The 15,414-nt window shown below is 39.5% G+C and overlaps 3 protein-coding genes across 3 annotated transcripts; all 3 read right to left on the reverse strand.

The window, feature by feature from the left end:
• Window positions 1-2,373: 2,373 nt before the first annotated feature.
• LOC108901207 (serine/threonine-protein kinase pim-2) lies at window positions 2,374-5,120 on the reverse strand. Its single transcript, XM_051073162.1, has 7 exons — window positions 4,960-5,120; window positions 4,486-4,864; window positions 3,777-3,871; window positions 3,641-3,688; window positions 3,290-3,511; window positions 2,780-3,077; window positions 2,374-2,465 (listed from the first exon to the last, which is right to left on the reverse strand). Exons 1-7 carry the CDS (start codon window positions 5,107-5,109, stop codon window positions 2,374-2,376), a joined length of 1,284 nt encoding a protein of 427 aa, XP_050929119.1. The 5' UTR covers window positions 5,110-5,120.
• Window positions 5,121-9,178: 4,058 nt separating this feature from the next.
• On the reverse strand, window positions 9,179-11,693 carry LOC127142728 (sterile alpha motif domain-containing protein 9-like). The gene has a single exon (XM_051072562.1). The coding sequence runs from the start codon at window positions 11,588-11,590 to the stop codon at window positions 9,815-9,817; it is 1,776 nt and encodes a 591-aa protein (XP_050928519.1). The 5' UTR covers window positions 11,591-11,693; the 3' UTR covers window positions 9,179-9,814.
• A 96-nt stretch (window positions 11,694-11,789) lies between these two features.
• LOC108901227 (sterile alpha motif domain-containing protein 9-like) lies at window positions 11,790-14,194 on the reverse strand. The gene is made up of 4 exons (XM_018702641.2): window positions 14,054-14,194; window positions 13,487-13,556; window positions 13,138-13,215; window positions 11,790-12,794 (listed from the first exon to the last, which is right to left on the reverse strand). Exons 3-4 carry the CDS (start codon window positions 13,195-13,197, stop codon window positions 11,790-11,792), a joined length of 1,065 nt encoding a protein of 354 aa, XP_018558157.1. The 5' UTR covers window positions 13,198-13,215; window positions 13,487-13,556; window positions 14,054-14,194.
• Window positions 14,195-15,414: the final 1,220 nt, after the last annotated feature.

A 15,414-nucleotide genomic window follows, 5' to 3' on the forward strand; every position in this document is an offset into this window, starting at 1 on the left:
ACATAAAATGTTGTTGGATGCTGGACCACCACAAGCCACCAGGCACGCTGTAGAGTCAGTGTACTTTCGCACAGATTCTACAAGTGTCTGGAACTCTACTGGAGTGAAAATCTCACATAGGTGGTCAGTTGGGTTGAGATCTGGTGACTGCAAAGGCCACAGCATATGATTCACATAATTTTCATATTCGTCAAACCATTCATGCGCATTGTCATCCTGGAAGAGACCACTCCCATCAGCACAGAAATGTTTCATCATATGATAAAGGTGATCACTCAGAATAGCTTTGTGTTGTGTATTATATGTATCATGTGTATTATGTGTGTGTGTGTGTGTGTGTGTGTGTGTGTGAGAGAGAGAGAGAGAGAGAGAGAGAGAGAGAGAGTTTGTTAAACTTGAGTTGAGGTAAACTCTGGGTTTCCTTTTTCCAGAAAGAGAGATTACTTTAGTTCTGACTCAGTTGCCATGGTAATTTACTCTGTGAAGCTGACCTGCTGACTCAGAACAATGAACTTCTCTGAGGAAGCTGTCTGCCACAGCATTTCATTTCCTGTATACAGTCGATATCAAAGTGCATATTTGAGCACCTTATTTTGTGGAAGTTTGCATCGTCAAATGCAGAAGAAGATCAAAATCCCTATTGTAGCGAGTGCGAGGACAGAGACTGCAATCCCACATTTAAATATTAGAAATAGTGAATTCGTGCTCAGCTCAGAGTAAAATCTGTACACTGTATTTGTAACACTGACTCTGTGGACATCAAGACAACTGTTTGGTTGTCAATCAGTTCCCCTGCACCTAAGCATTCATCCTAAATTACTGTTGTAACTATAAATATTTTTGTGAAATGTGCCAAGCCTTAGACACATAAGACACTGATCAATGAATAATCATTTCTCATGTTGGTTTTGGATGCACATTCCTATCATAGTTATCATATTAGAGAATATGTGAATATTAGTATATGATTGTATTGCAGCTGAAAAGATATTCAGTTTCAGTTTTTTTTTAACAGCATTTCAGTTACTTTGTTTAAATTTACTACATGTGGAAATATAACATGGGACAACGCATATAAAATACTGTGTAATGTAAAATAATGTCTAAAAACATACACTAATTTCCATTTTTTTCAACTGCAAATCTGCAAATTTGTAACACACGGGACCAAAAATGACTAAAATGGCTGATTTACTCAACATCAATACTGACCCATGCCAACACTCATAAGGGTGCCCACAAGATCACATTGTCCATACCATAAAATAAATTTTGCAGTTAATTTAGAGCGCTTAATAGTCTGACCCCTTCACTTCTTACACTTAATGGTATCATAGATTGAATTTTAGTAGAAACAATTGCCATTTTTGTCCATCAATCAACACTTAATGACCCATAATCTATCCATACATCAGCTATATCCGTTTGCCAGACACAGTATTTACAGTTCCACCCAGAACATTACATTTTTGTTTCACCAGACAAGAAAATCTTTTTCAGAGTTCCTTAAATGCTGTCTGCAAACTACTACTAAGTCAGATGTCATATGTTTTAAAGAGTATGGTCTAGACCTGCTCTTTATGAAAAGTGCCTTGAGATGACTTTGGCGCTACATACATAAAATTGAATTGAACTGAATATGCAGCTTCCATCTAGCCAGTCTTCCACAAAATTAATGATGGAGTTCTGCTAAGATGGTAATCTCTCTGACAGGTTCTCCCTTCTTTGCAGATGACTTCTGAAGTTCTGTTACAGTGACCACTGGATTCTTGGTCACCTCCCTGACCAAGGCCCCTCTTGCCTGGTTACTCAGCCAACTCTTCAAACAGTGAGAGGTCTACAGAAAGTTCCTTTGACTATAACTTTTAGCCTTCCTTTTTTGCACAAAAGAATCCATTCATTTATTTATTAAAATCCTTTGAAAATAAATGTGTGTGTTGCCTCCAAAACTATGATGGTCGCTCTTATTGTTTTGTGTAATTTGGCCTAATGGAAGTGTGTAAATGTTAAATTGAAGATGAACTAGTACATAAAGGTATGGTTTTAATAAATTATCATCACTAAAGATGAAAACAGAATTAATTAGAACTATTTCTATATGAGCTGTTTTAGTTTCCAGAGTGTATGGATATACAATGTCCACTTTTCTAGGTTATTCTTGTGTAAAACAACTTCAGATCCATTTTCTTGTAGAAATGCAATCAGTTATAGCCATGTATAATCATCTTTTAAGTTTATTAGATGGACACAAATTAATAAAATATCTTAGAAAACATGTAAATTAAGAGAATGAAAGGAAGAAGAGACAAGTAAAAGGAACCAGACAGTAATTTATTCAAAATAGTTGAGAAAAAAAAAGTGTAAAATGGAGCATTATGAGAACCAGGGGTGCTGTTGCATTTGCTCCAGAGTGGCGCGCTCCTTGGGGTTTAAAGCCAAACACATGTTTAACAAATCCTGGCAGTCTGACAAGAAAGAGGACAGAGAACAATGTAAGGATTAAGATGGAAGCTGCAGTGATCTGCTGGAACACGGAGGGAACGCTCTGCACTATATTTGTTCCAAAATTCAAGTGCTGTGTTGATGCCATCATTGACTTACCTTGGGACAGCCCAGTGTTGAATGTAATATTTTTGTGGAGGAATTCAGAGGTGATAAATTGATTGTATCCATCCAGCAATTCATAGAGCAGCGCGCCAAGCTGCCAGACTGTGGTGGGGGCAGCTTCATACGCCCCACGTGTGAAGTACTCAGGAGGTGCATACGCAGAGGTTCCTACAATATGGAGATGGAGACAGAAAGAAACAAAGGATGAGGAGCAGGCTAAGTTTAAAATTAAAGTCATCACTCCAGACATCAGCAGATGAATAAAAGGTTGTATAGGGGCTGGACATTGTACCAGAAAAGCCTCGATATGGTTCATTTTTTACAGTGCAGCCACATCCAAAGTCTATGATCCGCACTCGAGGGACATCGGAGCCGGTTTCGATGAGGATGTTTTCTGATTTTATGTCACGATGGAAGACACCTTTAGAGTGCATTACAATGGCTGCATCCACCAGCTGCTTCATGATGTTCTGAAACAGAGATAGTTAATAGTGGTGAAGTAGGGCACCCTGATGTGGCACTGATACTTGTCAGTATGGCAGCTTTCCAACAAAAATGTTCCTCAAAGTTAAGTTCAGGTCATTTGGCATATCTAAATCATTTCCCATCCAATAACAAAACCACTAGTCACACCTTAGAAACTTGAATAACCAACTCTCCCCAGGAAAATGTGTCCACATACCTTAACAGTGTTCTCATCCATGGGACCATTATTGTTAAGCATGTAGGTCAAAAGGTCCACGGAGGGAGCTGGCCTCTCCATGACCAGGAGAGTCTCCTGGTTCAGATCATACCAGTCAACTAAGGTCACAGCTGAGGATTTGCCCACCGACCTCGGTCCACCTGCTGCTCGCAGCATCAGGAGCACCTCCATGGGGATGTTGTATATCTTCCCATGTAAGACCTAAAGGAAAACATACATAACACAATTACTGCTTTCACAGATGCAGCTGTGCATATGTGGTTTCACCATCAGCAACAAAGAAAGAGAAACAAGTTCAACAACGATGAGACATGAGATCAAATCACTCACCACTGGTTGACATGTCACATATCTTTTAGCAATGTGTTTGATTGCCACCTACAAAACAGAATCACAGGTACTTGAGTCTATGCGAACGGTGGCCGTGTATGTATGTGTGATGTGTGAATGTGTATGTCTTACTTACTGGTAAATTATCTGTTTTTCTGATACCAGCATAAACCGATCCAAAGCCGCCCTCTCCAAGTTTTTCAAGCTGGAGGTACTTGGCCTCAAACTCAGCTACACACACAAACACAAATACAAATTCATGTTTTACTGTAGTTGTGAGGGACATCTATCGATTACCTCACTACCTCTAATCATAACCCCTGTTTAACCCAAGACTGGGTGTAATGATTTTCCTAGGACTGATATACTACTCAAGATCCACTCACTAGTATTTTGATAAGCTTTCAACCACATGTCAAGGTATCCCTCAATACTTTGTTCAGATGTTATCAACCATCAGCTAGCTGAATGAAAACTGAGCCTCCCCTAGTTAACATCATGAGACACTTGAAGAGAGCTAATAAGTGGACCCTTGAGTTCTGTGGGATTTTTGTTGTTTTGTTTTTCACTCAGCTAAAGTCAGTTGAAGATTAGCTGAGCCTACAGGGGAAAACAGGGGAAAACATCTAGCCTGGCTCTGTTTAAAGATACTAAGCTTCACCTACCACCACTTCTAAGCTCACTGTGTAACATATGTATATGTTGTTTAGTTAACCTGTACAGAAACTTGAGTGCAAAAAAATAAATAATGTGTGACTGTTTGTTGGCTGGGTGGTAACCAGGAGTGGTATATAAGTTCACAGACAAACATCAGCACAGTCATGTCTGTCACTCTCTCAGCTTACCTCTGCTGGTTTTGAAGTAAATGTTGGTACTCCTTTTTTCCTGTTTGGAGGTTGAAGGGCCGCTGGAACTTTGAGAGAGTTCACAGCCGCCCTCAGTCACTGTCGTCCCTGTGCTCTCAGGTGCTGGCAGCTGCTCAGCAACGTCCTCCTTCTTGTTCTCAGTCTCTTTAACATGCTCCACTGACACCTTGGTGGGCTCACCAGTGTTGGTGTCAGTGATGTTGTCTCCACTCCTCTGCTTGTTACTGGGTGTCTCGGTTGCAGGGATGGCCTTGCTCTTGCTGTCCTTCATCGTTCCATCCTCTACTGGAACCTCAGCGGGTTTGCTGATGGCAGCGTTGTTGCTGTCACCCTTTTGTTTTTTGACGAAGATCTCTTGCTACATACAAAACAGCACCATGGGTACTTGAGTCAATGCAGGGAACGGTGGCTGTGTATCTATGTGTGATGTGTGAATGTGTATGTCTTACTTACTGGTAAATTATCAGTTTTTCTGATACCAGCATAAACCGATCCAAAGCCGCCCTCTCCAAGATTTTCAGGGTGGAGGTACTTGGCTTCAAAATCGGCTACACACACAAACACAAATACAGATACATCTTTTACTGTAGTTGTGAGAGACATCTATCAATTACATCACTACATCTAATCATAAACTGGGTGTCATGATTTTTCCAGCACTGATACACTACTCAAGATGCACTCACTAGTATTTTCATAAGCTTTCAACCACATGTCAAGGTATCCCTCAATAAATTGTTCAGATGTTATCAACTGTCAGCTAGCTGCATGAAAACTGAGTCTCCCCTAGTTAACATCATGAGACACTTTTGAAAACCATGAAAGCCATTAAGTGGACCCTTGAGTTCTGTGGGATTTCTATTGTTGATACTCTTTTTGTTGGTTTGTTGTTTTGTTTTTCACTGTACAAAAAACTTGAGTGCAAAAAATGACATAATGTGTGACTGTTTCTTGGCTGATTCATAGACAAACAGCAGCAGAGTCATGTCTGTCACACTCTCAGCTTACCTCTGCTGGTTCTGAAGTAAATGGTGGTACTCCTATTTTCCTGTGTGGAGGTTGAAGGGCCGCTGGAGCTTTGAGAGAGGTCACGGCCGCCCTCAGTCACTGTCGTCCCTGGGCTCTCAGGTGCTGGCAGCTGCTCAGCACCGTCCTCCTTCTTGTTCCCAGTCTCCTTAACATTTTCCACTGATGCCTTGGTGGGCTCACCAGTCTTGGTGCAGGTGTCAGCGATATTGTCTCCACTCCTCTGCTTGTTACTGGGTGTCTCTGTTGCAGGGATGGCCTCAGCAGGTTTGCTGATGGCAGCGTTGTTGCTGTGACCCTTCAGTTTTTTGACGAAGATCTCTTCTTCATTTCCAGCCTTTCTCTTGGTCCCTTTGCCTATCACAGCTTCTACTGCCACCTCAGCGGGTTTGCCAATGGCAGCGTTGTTGCTGTGACCCTTTTGTTTTTTGAGGAAAATCTTTTGCTACATACAAAACAGAATCATAGGTACTTGAGTCAATGCGGGGAACGGTGGCTGTGTATGTATGTGTGATGTGTGAATGTGTATGTCTTACTTACTGGTAAATTATCTGTTTTTCTGATACCAGCATAAACCGATCCAAAGCCGCCCTCTCCAAGTTTTTCAAGGTGGAGGTACTTGGCTTCAAACTCGGCTACACACACAAACACAAATACAGATACATCTTTTACTGTAGTTGTGAGGGACATCTATTGATTACATCACTACATCTAATCATCAAACATCAGCACAGTCATGTCTGTCACACTCTCAGCTTACCTCTGCTGGTTTTGAAGTAAATGGTGGTACTCGTGTTTTCCTGTGTGGAGGTTGAAGGGCCGCTGGAGCTTTGAGAGAGGTCACGGCCGCCCTCAGTCACTGTCGTCCCTGGGCTCTCAGGTGCTGGCAGCTGCTCAGCACCATCCTCCTTCTTGTTCCCAGTCTCCTTAACATTTTCCACTGATGCCTTGGTGGGCTCACCAGTCTTGGTGCAGGTGTCAGCGATGTTGTCTCCACTCCTCTGCTTGTTACTGGGTGTCTCTGTTGCAGGGATGGCCTCAGTGGGTTTGCTGATGGCAGCGTTGTTGCTGTGACCCTTCTGTTTCTTGACGAAGATCTCTTCTTCATTTCCAGCCTTTCTCTTGGTCCCTTTGGCTGTCACAGCTTCCACTGCCACCCCAGTGGGTTTGCTTACACCCTTCTGTTTTTTTCTGGGTGATTCATCTCTTATGCTGGCCTTCCTTTTGTCAGTGGTCACCTTACAGCTCTCCCCCAAGCTGTTGTTGGGTTCCAAGGTGCCACCACTGCTCACTACAAACAATAAAAACTCAGTGAACATCAACTTACTGCTAGTCACTGTGCTTCAAGAATTTTACAGTGACTCAAAAGAATAAGGTAAGTTGCTACACAATAATCAAGAAAAATTGACTCTATAAAATAATATGATTTATATTGAAAGAGGTTGATATACTTGTAATACACAAACATAATATTTTTAAGTATAAACTAAATCCTGAAACTGTTCCTGATACTGACCTGACTCTTTCTCAGAGGATGAAGGATGAAGAGTCTTCAACTTCTTTGTGGCCATGTTGCTTTGTAAGTGCGCTCAATACAAATATTTGAGAAAATATTTGAGAAAATATGTCGAAATACGTCAAATACGTCAAATACGTCGTGAATATCCAGAACTTGTGTATAACTGTGCTGATAATGTAAGAGTAAGTGAGTGTATATCTCTCTGTGTGCTCTGAGATTCTTAAGAATAGTGTTGGTTGATTCCAATGACCAACTCTGTTCCATTCTGTGACATAGATAGAATACAGGCTGATAGAACCATAATGAGAACAATTATGCTGAAAATCATTTGGTATAAGCAAAAATAACAAAGCAATATGGAGTAAGAGCAAAAAGTGAAAAGATGATCAGAATGTGTCAGGTTCCACTAAAAACCTGGGTGAAAAGTGAAAACCAGAGCAATCTCACAACATATCTGCAGATTATGGCAAACATGTTGGCAAACAGTTGCCAGTTTACACATCCTACAAATAAGAAGGCATGTTTCTGTTAACCTGCCAAATGTAAATAAAATATTAACTCCTCTTCCTGTGCTGTGTGGCGCTGTGTGCAGTGGGTTTATCTGAACTTTTTCACTTACAGCAGCCTCCTTCTGCAAATGAAAACAGGGTTGAGGGGCAAGACACGCAACCTGAGTTTCTCTGGACATTTAGAAAAAAATGAATCATCAACTTTCACTGTCAATAGCTGAGGTTGAAGTGTCTCTAATGATGACCTCTGGTCTGGGCCAGAATTGCAACAATCCTTTCTCTGTTCTTCTTCAACGTTTCGTAGACTTAAAGACACTCAAAAGAACAAAATCTGTTGCAAAATAGTTTATTGAGATTTCACTCAGGTATTAACACTCAGTAAATAAGCCTCCTGGGATGAGTCCGCACGGACTAAAGAAAAGCCCTCGGGAACCTGGTTTTATAGTAAACACAGCCCCCACCTTTTCCAAAAACATCAAAACAGAACTACATTGATGTTTATGTGTGGCAAATCTCAGCACTCCTAGGCACACCTGGTCCCATGTTGAGCAGGGCTATATGCTTATCACACTCCTTTCCGGTGCATCCTCAGGATTCCCAGGCCTTCTTATCATCTGATATTAAGCGCCTCTTCCTACTCATCAGTATTTTTATGATAATTTTTAATAATTTAAAAAAGGAAAAGGGCCAGCTATGGTTGTATAATAGGGTCACTTTTAGGTCAGGTCGGTGGAGGGAAGGTAACTTTAGGTCAAGCCCATAGAGAAAATGTAAAAGCCAGGATTACAGTAGTTCTAAATATTTCCAGCATTGTAACTTCTGATATGTTAATGAAAACAAAGTGAAAATAAGTATAAAATTTCACACATGCTCTGTTAGTGTTTGTTTCCCAATGTATATCTTTCTTCACTGTAACAACCTATATATTTGATGGAGATGGTATAATACACAATATAAGATGATTTTTAAGACACTACAGCCTCTGCAGACAGAAACAGAGTCATGTGTTTGGGATGTGTAGGGTCATCAGTGAGAAAGAATTTTTATTTGAATACACCCATGCCTACCTAGCTGGATGACACCTGTGACCAAGGACATGTCAAGTTTATTATGATCAGCAAAATCTAATAAATAATATCTTATTTATTTTCATTTCTTTCAAATAATACAATGTTTTTTAAGAACAAATGAGGAAAACCCCCATTTAAAAAAATATCTGTGTATATGTGGACTGGGCCTGAATGTACTGCTGAACTGAACAGTCAGAATAAAATCTGAACAAAGGGCTGTGTGACAGGTGACACTCTCACTGTTGTATATACTGAAGTGCCTTTGTGATGTGACCTCACAGTCAGTGACCATCGGTGACTGCATAATTTTCAGTCTGTTGGATAAAGTGTTTTGTGATTTCCAAAGGGTAGCAGGGATCTGCAACTCTTACTGGCAGCCCAGTACATAATACATGGACAGTACCAGGTGGCATGCACATGGTTTAAAAAAGCATGTTTTATTCCTTAATTCCTTAAGTAAGTATAACTATAATTTCCACTGTGTAGTTCAAGGTTAAGTGATTGAGATGTAAGCACAAGAAACACAAACAATTTCACTTTTAGTCACATATACAACTTTATTACTGACACCAATGTTACAGAGTTCGAATGTAAGGTCATGGCTTGTTTTGCACACCAGAGTTTCCAGAAACCTTTTTCAGTGGGACAAGCACAGTGGTGCTAGACATGACACTCACACATAATTACATTACACCATCACTACAAGCAATACATTTAAAAAACAAAAGGGCATTGATGCTGGCACCACTGAGTACAATGCAAGTCAGAGGACAGCCATCACAAAAACAGAGACCCTCCCCAGCCCTATCTATCTGACACAAGACTAACTCAACTCAACCCTGGTCTTCGTGCCACTACTTGTGGGGGGTACTTATGCACTGAAAACCGCTGGGACAGATAAGCAGCTGGAAAACCAGCAACCCTCTGCAGCCAGGGATGTGCTCCCGAGACAACTGCTCTACCCACGTTTGCAGCCACACTAAACATTTCAATGAGAAATCCCCTATTGGGAGAGAGCCATCTAAACCTAACAGGGGAATAATGGGTCAGTGACAGACATGGCTAACCCCAACCACACTTTTGTAACCCAGTGGCTCAACACTAAAGACAGTTATAGCGTTTTGATTAAAATTTAAAATTCGGGGGGAAAAAAAACAAATCATGCAGTTTTGCCATAGCATGTCTTAAATCATCTTTGAAAACTTCTTTTGTACTCTGTTCCAAAATCCCAGTCCCTCTCTTCTTTTTTTGGCGATAGTATGATTTAGTAATTGGGTAATGCTGGGATCATTCTTAAACCTTTCTAATGAATTCAAAAGTACCTTCTCTTCTAAACCTGGAGTTTCATTTTCAATATCTTGAATTAGAGTGTTTTTTCTTTGTTTTGTCTCTCTTCCCTTTGCTAGTTGCTTTGCCTCCTGCACAACACAGGAGAATATACAGCATAGTCGCATTGGAATGCTTTGCTCCACCAAATGTCTCCCCACTATAATGTGGTGTACATCTTCCAAGAGTTTTAATTTGCCGTCTGTGGTTTCATAAAACTCATCTGTTGTCAGTAGTAGGTTGGTAATCTCAGCTTTTGTCATTTTGTGAGTTGTTTTAAGTTCCCGCAAACAAAACTCTGCAAATTTCGGATGGATAATTTTCACAGCCTTGTATTCTAACTCACCCTTAACTGTGGTGTAGCTAATTAAATTTGAAAACTTCCCAAATGCTTCTTGGACTCTGTCAGTGCCACAAATGGGTTTGGATAAACCAAGATACTTCTGGCACAGAGAGACAGAGAGAGAAGAGTCCTCACAGTACACATTTAAAATAGTTAATATAGCCAGAAGTTTGGCATGCTTCTCATCAATACTGAAGGTCTTCAGAGTGTTATGGATAAAGTGTGACTTTAAGTTTGTTTTCATGGCCATCAATTCATAAAATGTTTTAATTGGTTTTTTTCCTGTAAACTGTTTCTGCTCCTCATCAGATAGGTCATTTCCAAGGAAAACAGTGTCTTTAGTTACTTCAGGAAGCAGAGGGGACTCTGACCTCATGCAATTCAGGAGAATTACCTGTGTAGACTTAATGTTTTTCTTTATGCATTCTTCTTCAATTAGCTGCTGCAACTTAGCTACTTTTTTCATGTCATCAAAGTCATCTATCATTAGCATAACAGGGACGTGTGGTAATTTCTCCTCATGGCCATATGTTAAAAGTTTGACCAGTTGATCAGTTACTACAGACAAGTCAGCGTCATTGTCTTTAAGGACAGCACAACGGTATCTGTCCCGGAGAGTCCATAAAGTATGCATGGCCAAAGTTGTCCCACCACATCCAGGTGCATGGATGAGATTAAACAACACACAGGCTTTTGTCTGAGAGCGCAAAACTTTGACTTTATTCTCAATTAAGTCAATTTTCTTTTGTTTGATAAAGGAGGATCCAGGCTGCTCTGAGTAATAAAAAGTCTGCCATGATGCTTTCCCTTCTCTGTATAAATCCTTATCTATGACAATGTTATCCTCATTTCCTCCTTCACATTGGTTCACACAAAGGATATCTAAGGTATTCAGGCTATGCTCCACTTCTGGCATTAGAAGCACTCTGCTTCCCCCATCACTGGTTAAGAAACGATTGGATCTATGATTTTTTGATGAAAGGCTAAGGATAGTGCCACTGACTTCAGCAAAACTGAGCTTATATATACATCTACCAGAGATGTCGATTCCGCACCGAGCCTCAATTAGATCTTTCCAGGAGGTAAATGCATTTTCACTGTCACATATACAAAGGATTTGATCTGTGCCACCAAGCTCCTTCTGGAATTTATAGAAAGTTTCAACAAGAGGGTCGAGTTCTTCACTCACGGTTGACCAAAGTAAGAAAATGACAAGAAATCTCTTGTTTGGAAGTACATCTTTCCGACACCAGAAAGAAATCACATCTTGAATAGAGGCTCCCTTGTCCATTAACCACTGGTCTATGTCTGAGGGTGCCTCATCCTCTATACCACCATTGCAGAAAACCCAGCTGGTCTTTTGACTTAATTCTAACTTATTTGCAATGTCCTCAATTTGTTCTGTGATTTTATACTGAGCTGGTAAATGGACATTTACTGCACTATGCTGTTCAAAGTGACACAGTAATCCATGTTTAGCTGATTCTGGATCAAAGTCCAAAACTACCTTTGGGTTGAGTTCTTTTAAAAAATCCAAAAGATTCAAATTGGCTTGAATATGCTTTGTTAGTCACTATCACATACTGCTCAAATTGTGACTTTTCTAAAGAGAGGGATCCACCAGTTATCATCTCACTTAGTGTACTGCCTTGATAATTCCTCTCAGTAACAGCAAGGCTCTTCTCTTCTGCTTCTTTTCTAAGTTGTGATCGTTGTTTCACATCGTGAATAAACTTCTTGTACTCCTTCATAGATCTTTCTGTGAGGAGATTCCTGGTGCCACTATAGTCACGGATATAGAATTGTTTTGATTGGTCTGGTTCAGTTTCAGCTGTTGTGTTCTGTTTAGCCTTTTTCCTGGCTTTTTTTGTGTACAACTTTGAAGTGTGGTAATTGTTTTCTTTACAGATTGTAGAGTCAGGAACAATGTCCACTTCTATCACACATTTGTCAGATGATGTCCTATTCCTATTGAGAACCCCAACAAATCGAGGAGGTTTGATGCACCTGTGAGCACTCTGTTTGTCTTTGTCAAAAAAATAACCATCAATGGCAGATTTTAATTTTTTTGCTAAATCCTCTTTATCCTTAATAACTACTCCCAACACCTGACCATGGATTAACTCACTGTGCTTGTCCCCTATTCCAAAATGTATTGTGCCATTGGTGCGGCTATTCATACAGGCAGCTCCAAAGCGAATAACCTCATCAATGAGATTGCTCTCTGTATTTTTATCTGTTACACTGGTATACGCTTTAAACTCATGGCAGGGTTCAATCATGTCTAAGGTACCTGATTCTGTAGTATCAATTACGTTGTTTATAATATACCTATATGAATCATGGTACCTACAAAATGGATAAGGCTTGCATGGTCTTCCAGGTTTGTTTGTAGAGCTTGTCGATTGGTCTTTCTTCACTTCATCACCCCCATCTTCCACATTTTCCACGCTGAGATGGCGTTGCTTTATGCTGGGTGGCAGCCTCTCTTCATTCTAAAACAAAATGTTTAATATATATAAATATATATATGTGTGTGTGTGTGTGTGTGTGTGTGTGTGTGTGTGTTTAATGTCACAATTTCAACTTAAACTATATCCATTTTTCTGTAAATAAAAAAAGTAAAATGAAAAAAAGTAAGTAAGTAAAAAAAGTAAAATTGTCAGTATTTTATATTGTAAATTTGATATAGTAAACTCCTGGTCTCAGGAGAGTATTAAAAATTTAGTGCAGACAACTAAAATCATGATTAAATTCATCTGCACAATTTTTTTTCTACATTTTTATTTTTATTTACAAAGACCCCAAACAAAAAAGGCAATTACTTCAACTGTTTACCTTCATTTCACCTTGATCAGCCATGATGGCTTCAGTTAACGCTTTACACTCTTCACTCATCAATGTAGATAAACAATGCTAAAAGAATAAAAGAAATGCATTGGTTAAATCAGTGTCAACAAATAAGTTATTTTTTTAAGCTTCCTTTGCTCACTCATTCATTTCTCTTTAATGACACTCTATAGAGACAAATAAACTTAGATTCAGATACGTATGTACCAAATTCTTTTGTAAGACACTGTGAATACCATGTCATGTTTTGAAATCTTTGTTGTATTATACTTCCCCTGCCTTATGCTATAATTGCGTTATTAGACAACTTATGATGAAGGAACAAAACTGCTTTTACCACACATTGCAGCTGTCCTGATGAAGAATCCTGATAGATTTCTGCCCCCTTTGGTCCTTACTCCTTGACTCTGAAATAACAACATTGGCACATATGTCATACTGGCAGACTGGAAATTTCCTCGCTAGACTTTTCGGTTAAACAGGTTTGGTCTGTTTTGAACTAGATGACTAGGCTTTTTTCTTCCAAATCATCACATTAGAGGCAAATATATATCTCCGACAGCCAATCTATTGTTTTAGCCCGTATTAAGACATCAGTTACACATATTTTTTGAAAATCAACAAAAAATTCCATCAAATTAATCTAATTTAACCTAAAAAATTGTGTAAGGAAGAAGGCTAGGCTAGTCCTAAGTACAGTAAGATGTAGGCCTAGTCCTCGTTTAAGGAAAAAAGAAACCGCTTTGTATTCACCATTTTGTTAAAAATGGACAAAACTAGAGAGACAACACTCGATGAACTTTTGGAATTTTACATTACAAGAGACACACCTATAAATATTATACACACATCAAATGAAGGCTTAGGTACAACTAGGCCTTAGGCTAACATCATTAACTCTTACCACTCCTTAATTGTTATCTTCTTTCCCACCTTGTCCACATCGTTTACTTCATAGACTGCCTGTCAAGCAGAGTTTATGTGAACAAGAAGACTTCTGTCAAATTATGTCGACTTATGGCGACATAGCACAACAGCACCTTGACATCTGCCAAAGTGTGCTGTGGCGGAAATATTCACCTGAGTTAATTCATGTAGTCTGATGTGTCAGTCAGAGCTTTGAGGGCGGGGCCCTCTGATGGTGCCTTTGGTACGGTGGCCATGAAGGTAAAAGCAAAACAACAAATCAGAAAACAAAATAGCAATTCAGTAAACACATCATCATTTCAGGAAATAAATAATTTTAACACAACAAAACATTAATTTATTCATTATCTCCACCACCTATCCTTGAGGGTTGCAGAGGAGCTGGAGCCAATCCCAGCTGACATATAGACAGACAACCATTCATACTCACGGTCATACCTACAGGCAATTTAGAGTTACGAGTTAACCTAATCTGAATGTTTTTGGACTGTGGGAGGAAGCTGGGTTACCTGGAGAAAAATTCACAAAACAAAACAACAATTCATAAAACAGAATGACAGTTCAGATTACAGAAAGGAGGAACAGCACCTCTTGTATGTGATTGGACAGAACCCCAGTCAATTCAGAATTTAATTTGTTCACAGTCAATTGGTGCTATATATATATATATATATATATATATATATATATGGCAAGGCTACATTAGTAATTACACTAAATAAATAGCCTACATAATACATTAAATAGTCAATAATCATAAGCATGTAAATCAGCCTGCACACTGTGCCACACCACTTCACCTGTGTGTCTACTTCACTGAACTGCCGCACATACACAGCTTTTAACATTGTATAACTATAAAGTGTCACAACTGCTCTGGCTCTCCTTCACCTTAAGAGGAAGAGCCAGTCAGCACTCTGAAGCACTCTGCAACGCTTTTCAGCGTAACACCTGGTATGTGCCTGGCGTACTGGCTTTTCAGCGTCAAGTGAGGATGCACACCTTCAGCATGAGGTGAAGGAGAGTCTGATGAAGGTTGTGACATTATACTTTTTAATGTTCAATTTGAACAGTTTAAAACTTAAACTCAATACATTTGACTCCATAATCTGTTCACAGTGTCCACCTGTGTATCCACTTCTCAGCTGCTGCAACAGGCACAAGTTGTGCCCGATGTGTAGGCTCATTAATAATAATTTTGTAGCGTTTGTTTCTCTATACTCGTGCCACTTGTTTCTTGTATTTTTATTTTTTTTCCATTTACTAACATGGTGTCAAGTATATTCCACAAAGAACTAGATAGCTAACAACTTTTTACAACTTATCATTGCTTCAGAT

This window comes from Lates calcarifer, linkage group LG1, assembly GCF_001640805.2.
Source record: "Lates calcarifer isolate ASB-BC8 linkage group LG1, TLL_Latcal_v3, whole genome shotgun sequence".
Lineage (NCBI taxonomy): Eukaryota > Metazoa > Chordata > Actinopteri > Centropomidae > Lates > Lates calcarifer.

What these genes read in the sequence shown, in the direction of transcription:
- LOC108901207 (XM_051073162.1), bottom strand. Translation starts at nt 5,109, where the DNA reads ATGTCTCTCACAACTACAGTAAAAGATGTATCTGTATTTGTGTTTGTG. An exon ending in ATGTGACATGTCAACCAGTG is followed by an intron (nt 3,512 to 3,640) that starts GTGAGTGATTTG and finishes GTTTTCCTTTAG; the next exon opens with GTCTTACATGGGAAGATATA. An exon ending in TGGATGAGAACACTGTTAAG is followed by an intron (nt 3,078 to 3,289) that starts GTATGTGGACAC and finishes TCTCTGTTTCAG; the next exon opens with AACATCATGAAGCAGCTGGT.
- LOC127142728 (XM_051072562.1), bottom strand. Translation starts at nt 11,590, where the DNA reads ATGGACAAGGGAGCCTCTATTCAAGATGTGATTTCTTTCTGGTGTCGG.
- LOC108901227 (XM_018702641.2), bottom strand. Translation starts at nt 13,197, where the DNA reads ATGAGTGAAGAGTGTAAAGCGTTAACTGAAGCCATCATGGCTGATCAA. An exon ending in CTGATCAAGGTGAAATGAAG is followed by an intron (nt 12,795 to 13,137) that starts GTAAACAGTTGA and finishes ATTTTGTTTTAG; the next exon opens with AATGAAGAGAGGCTGCCACC.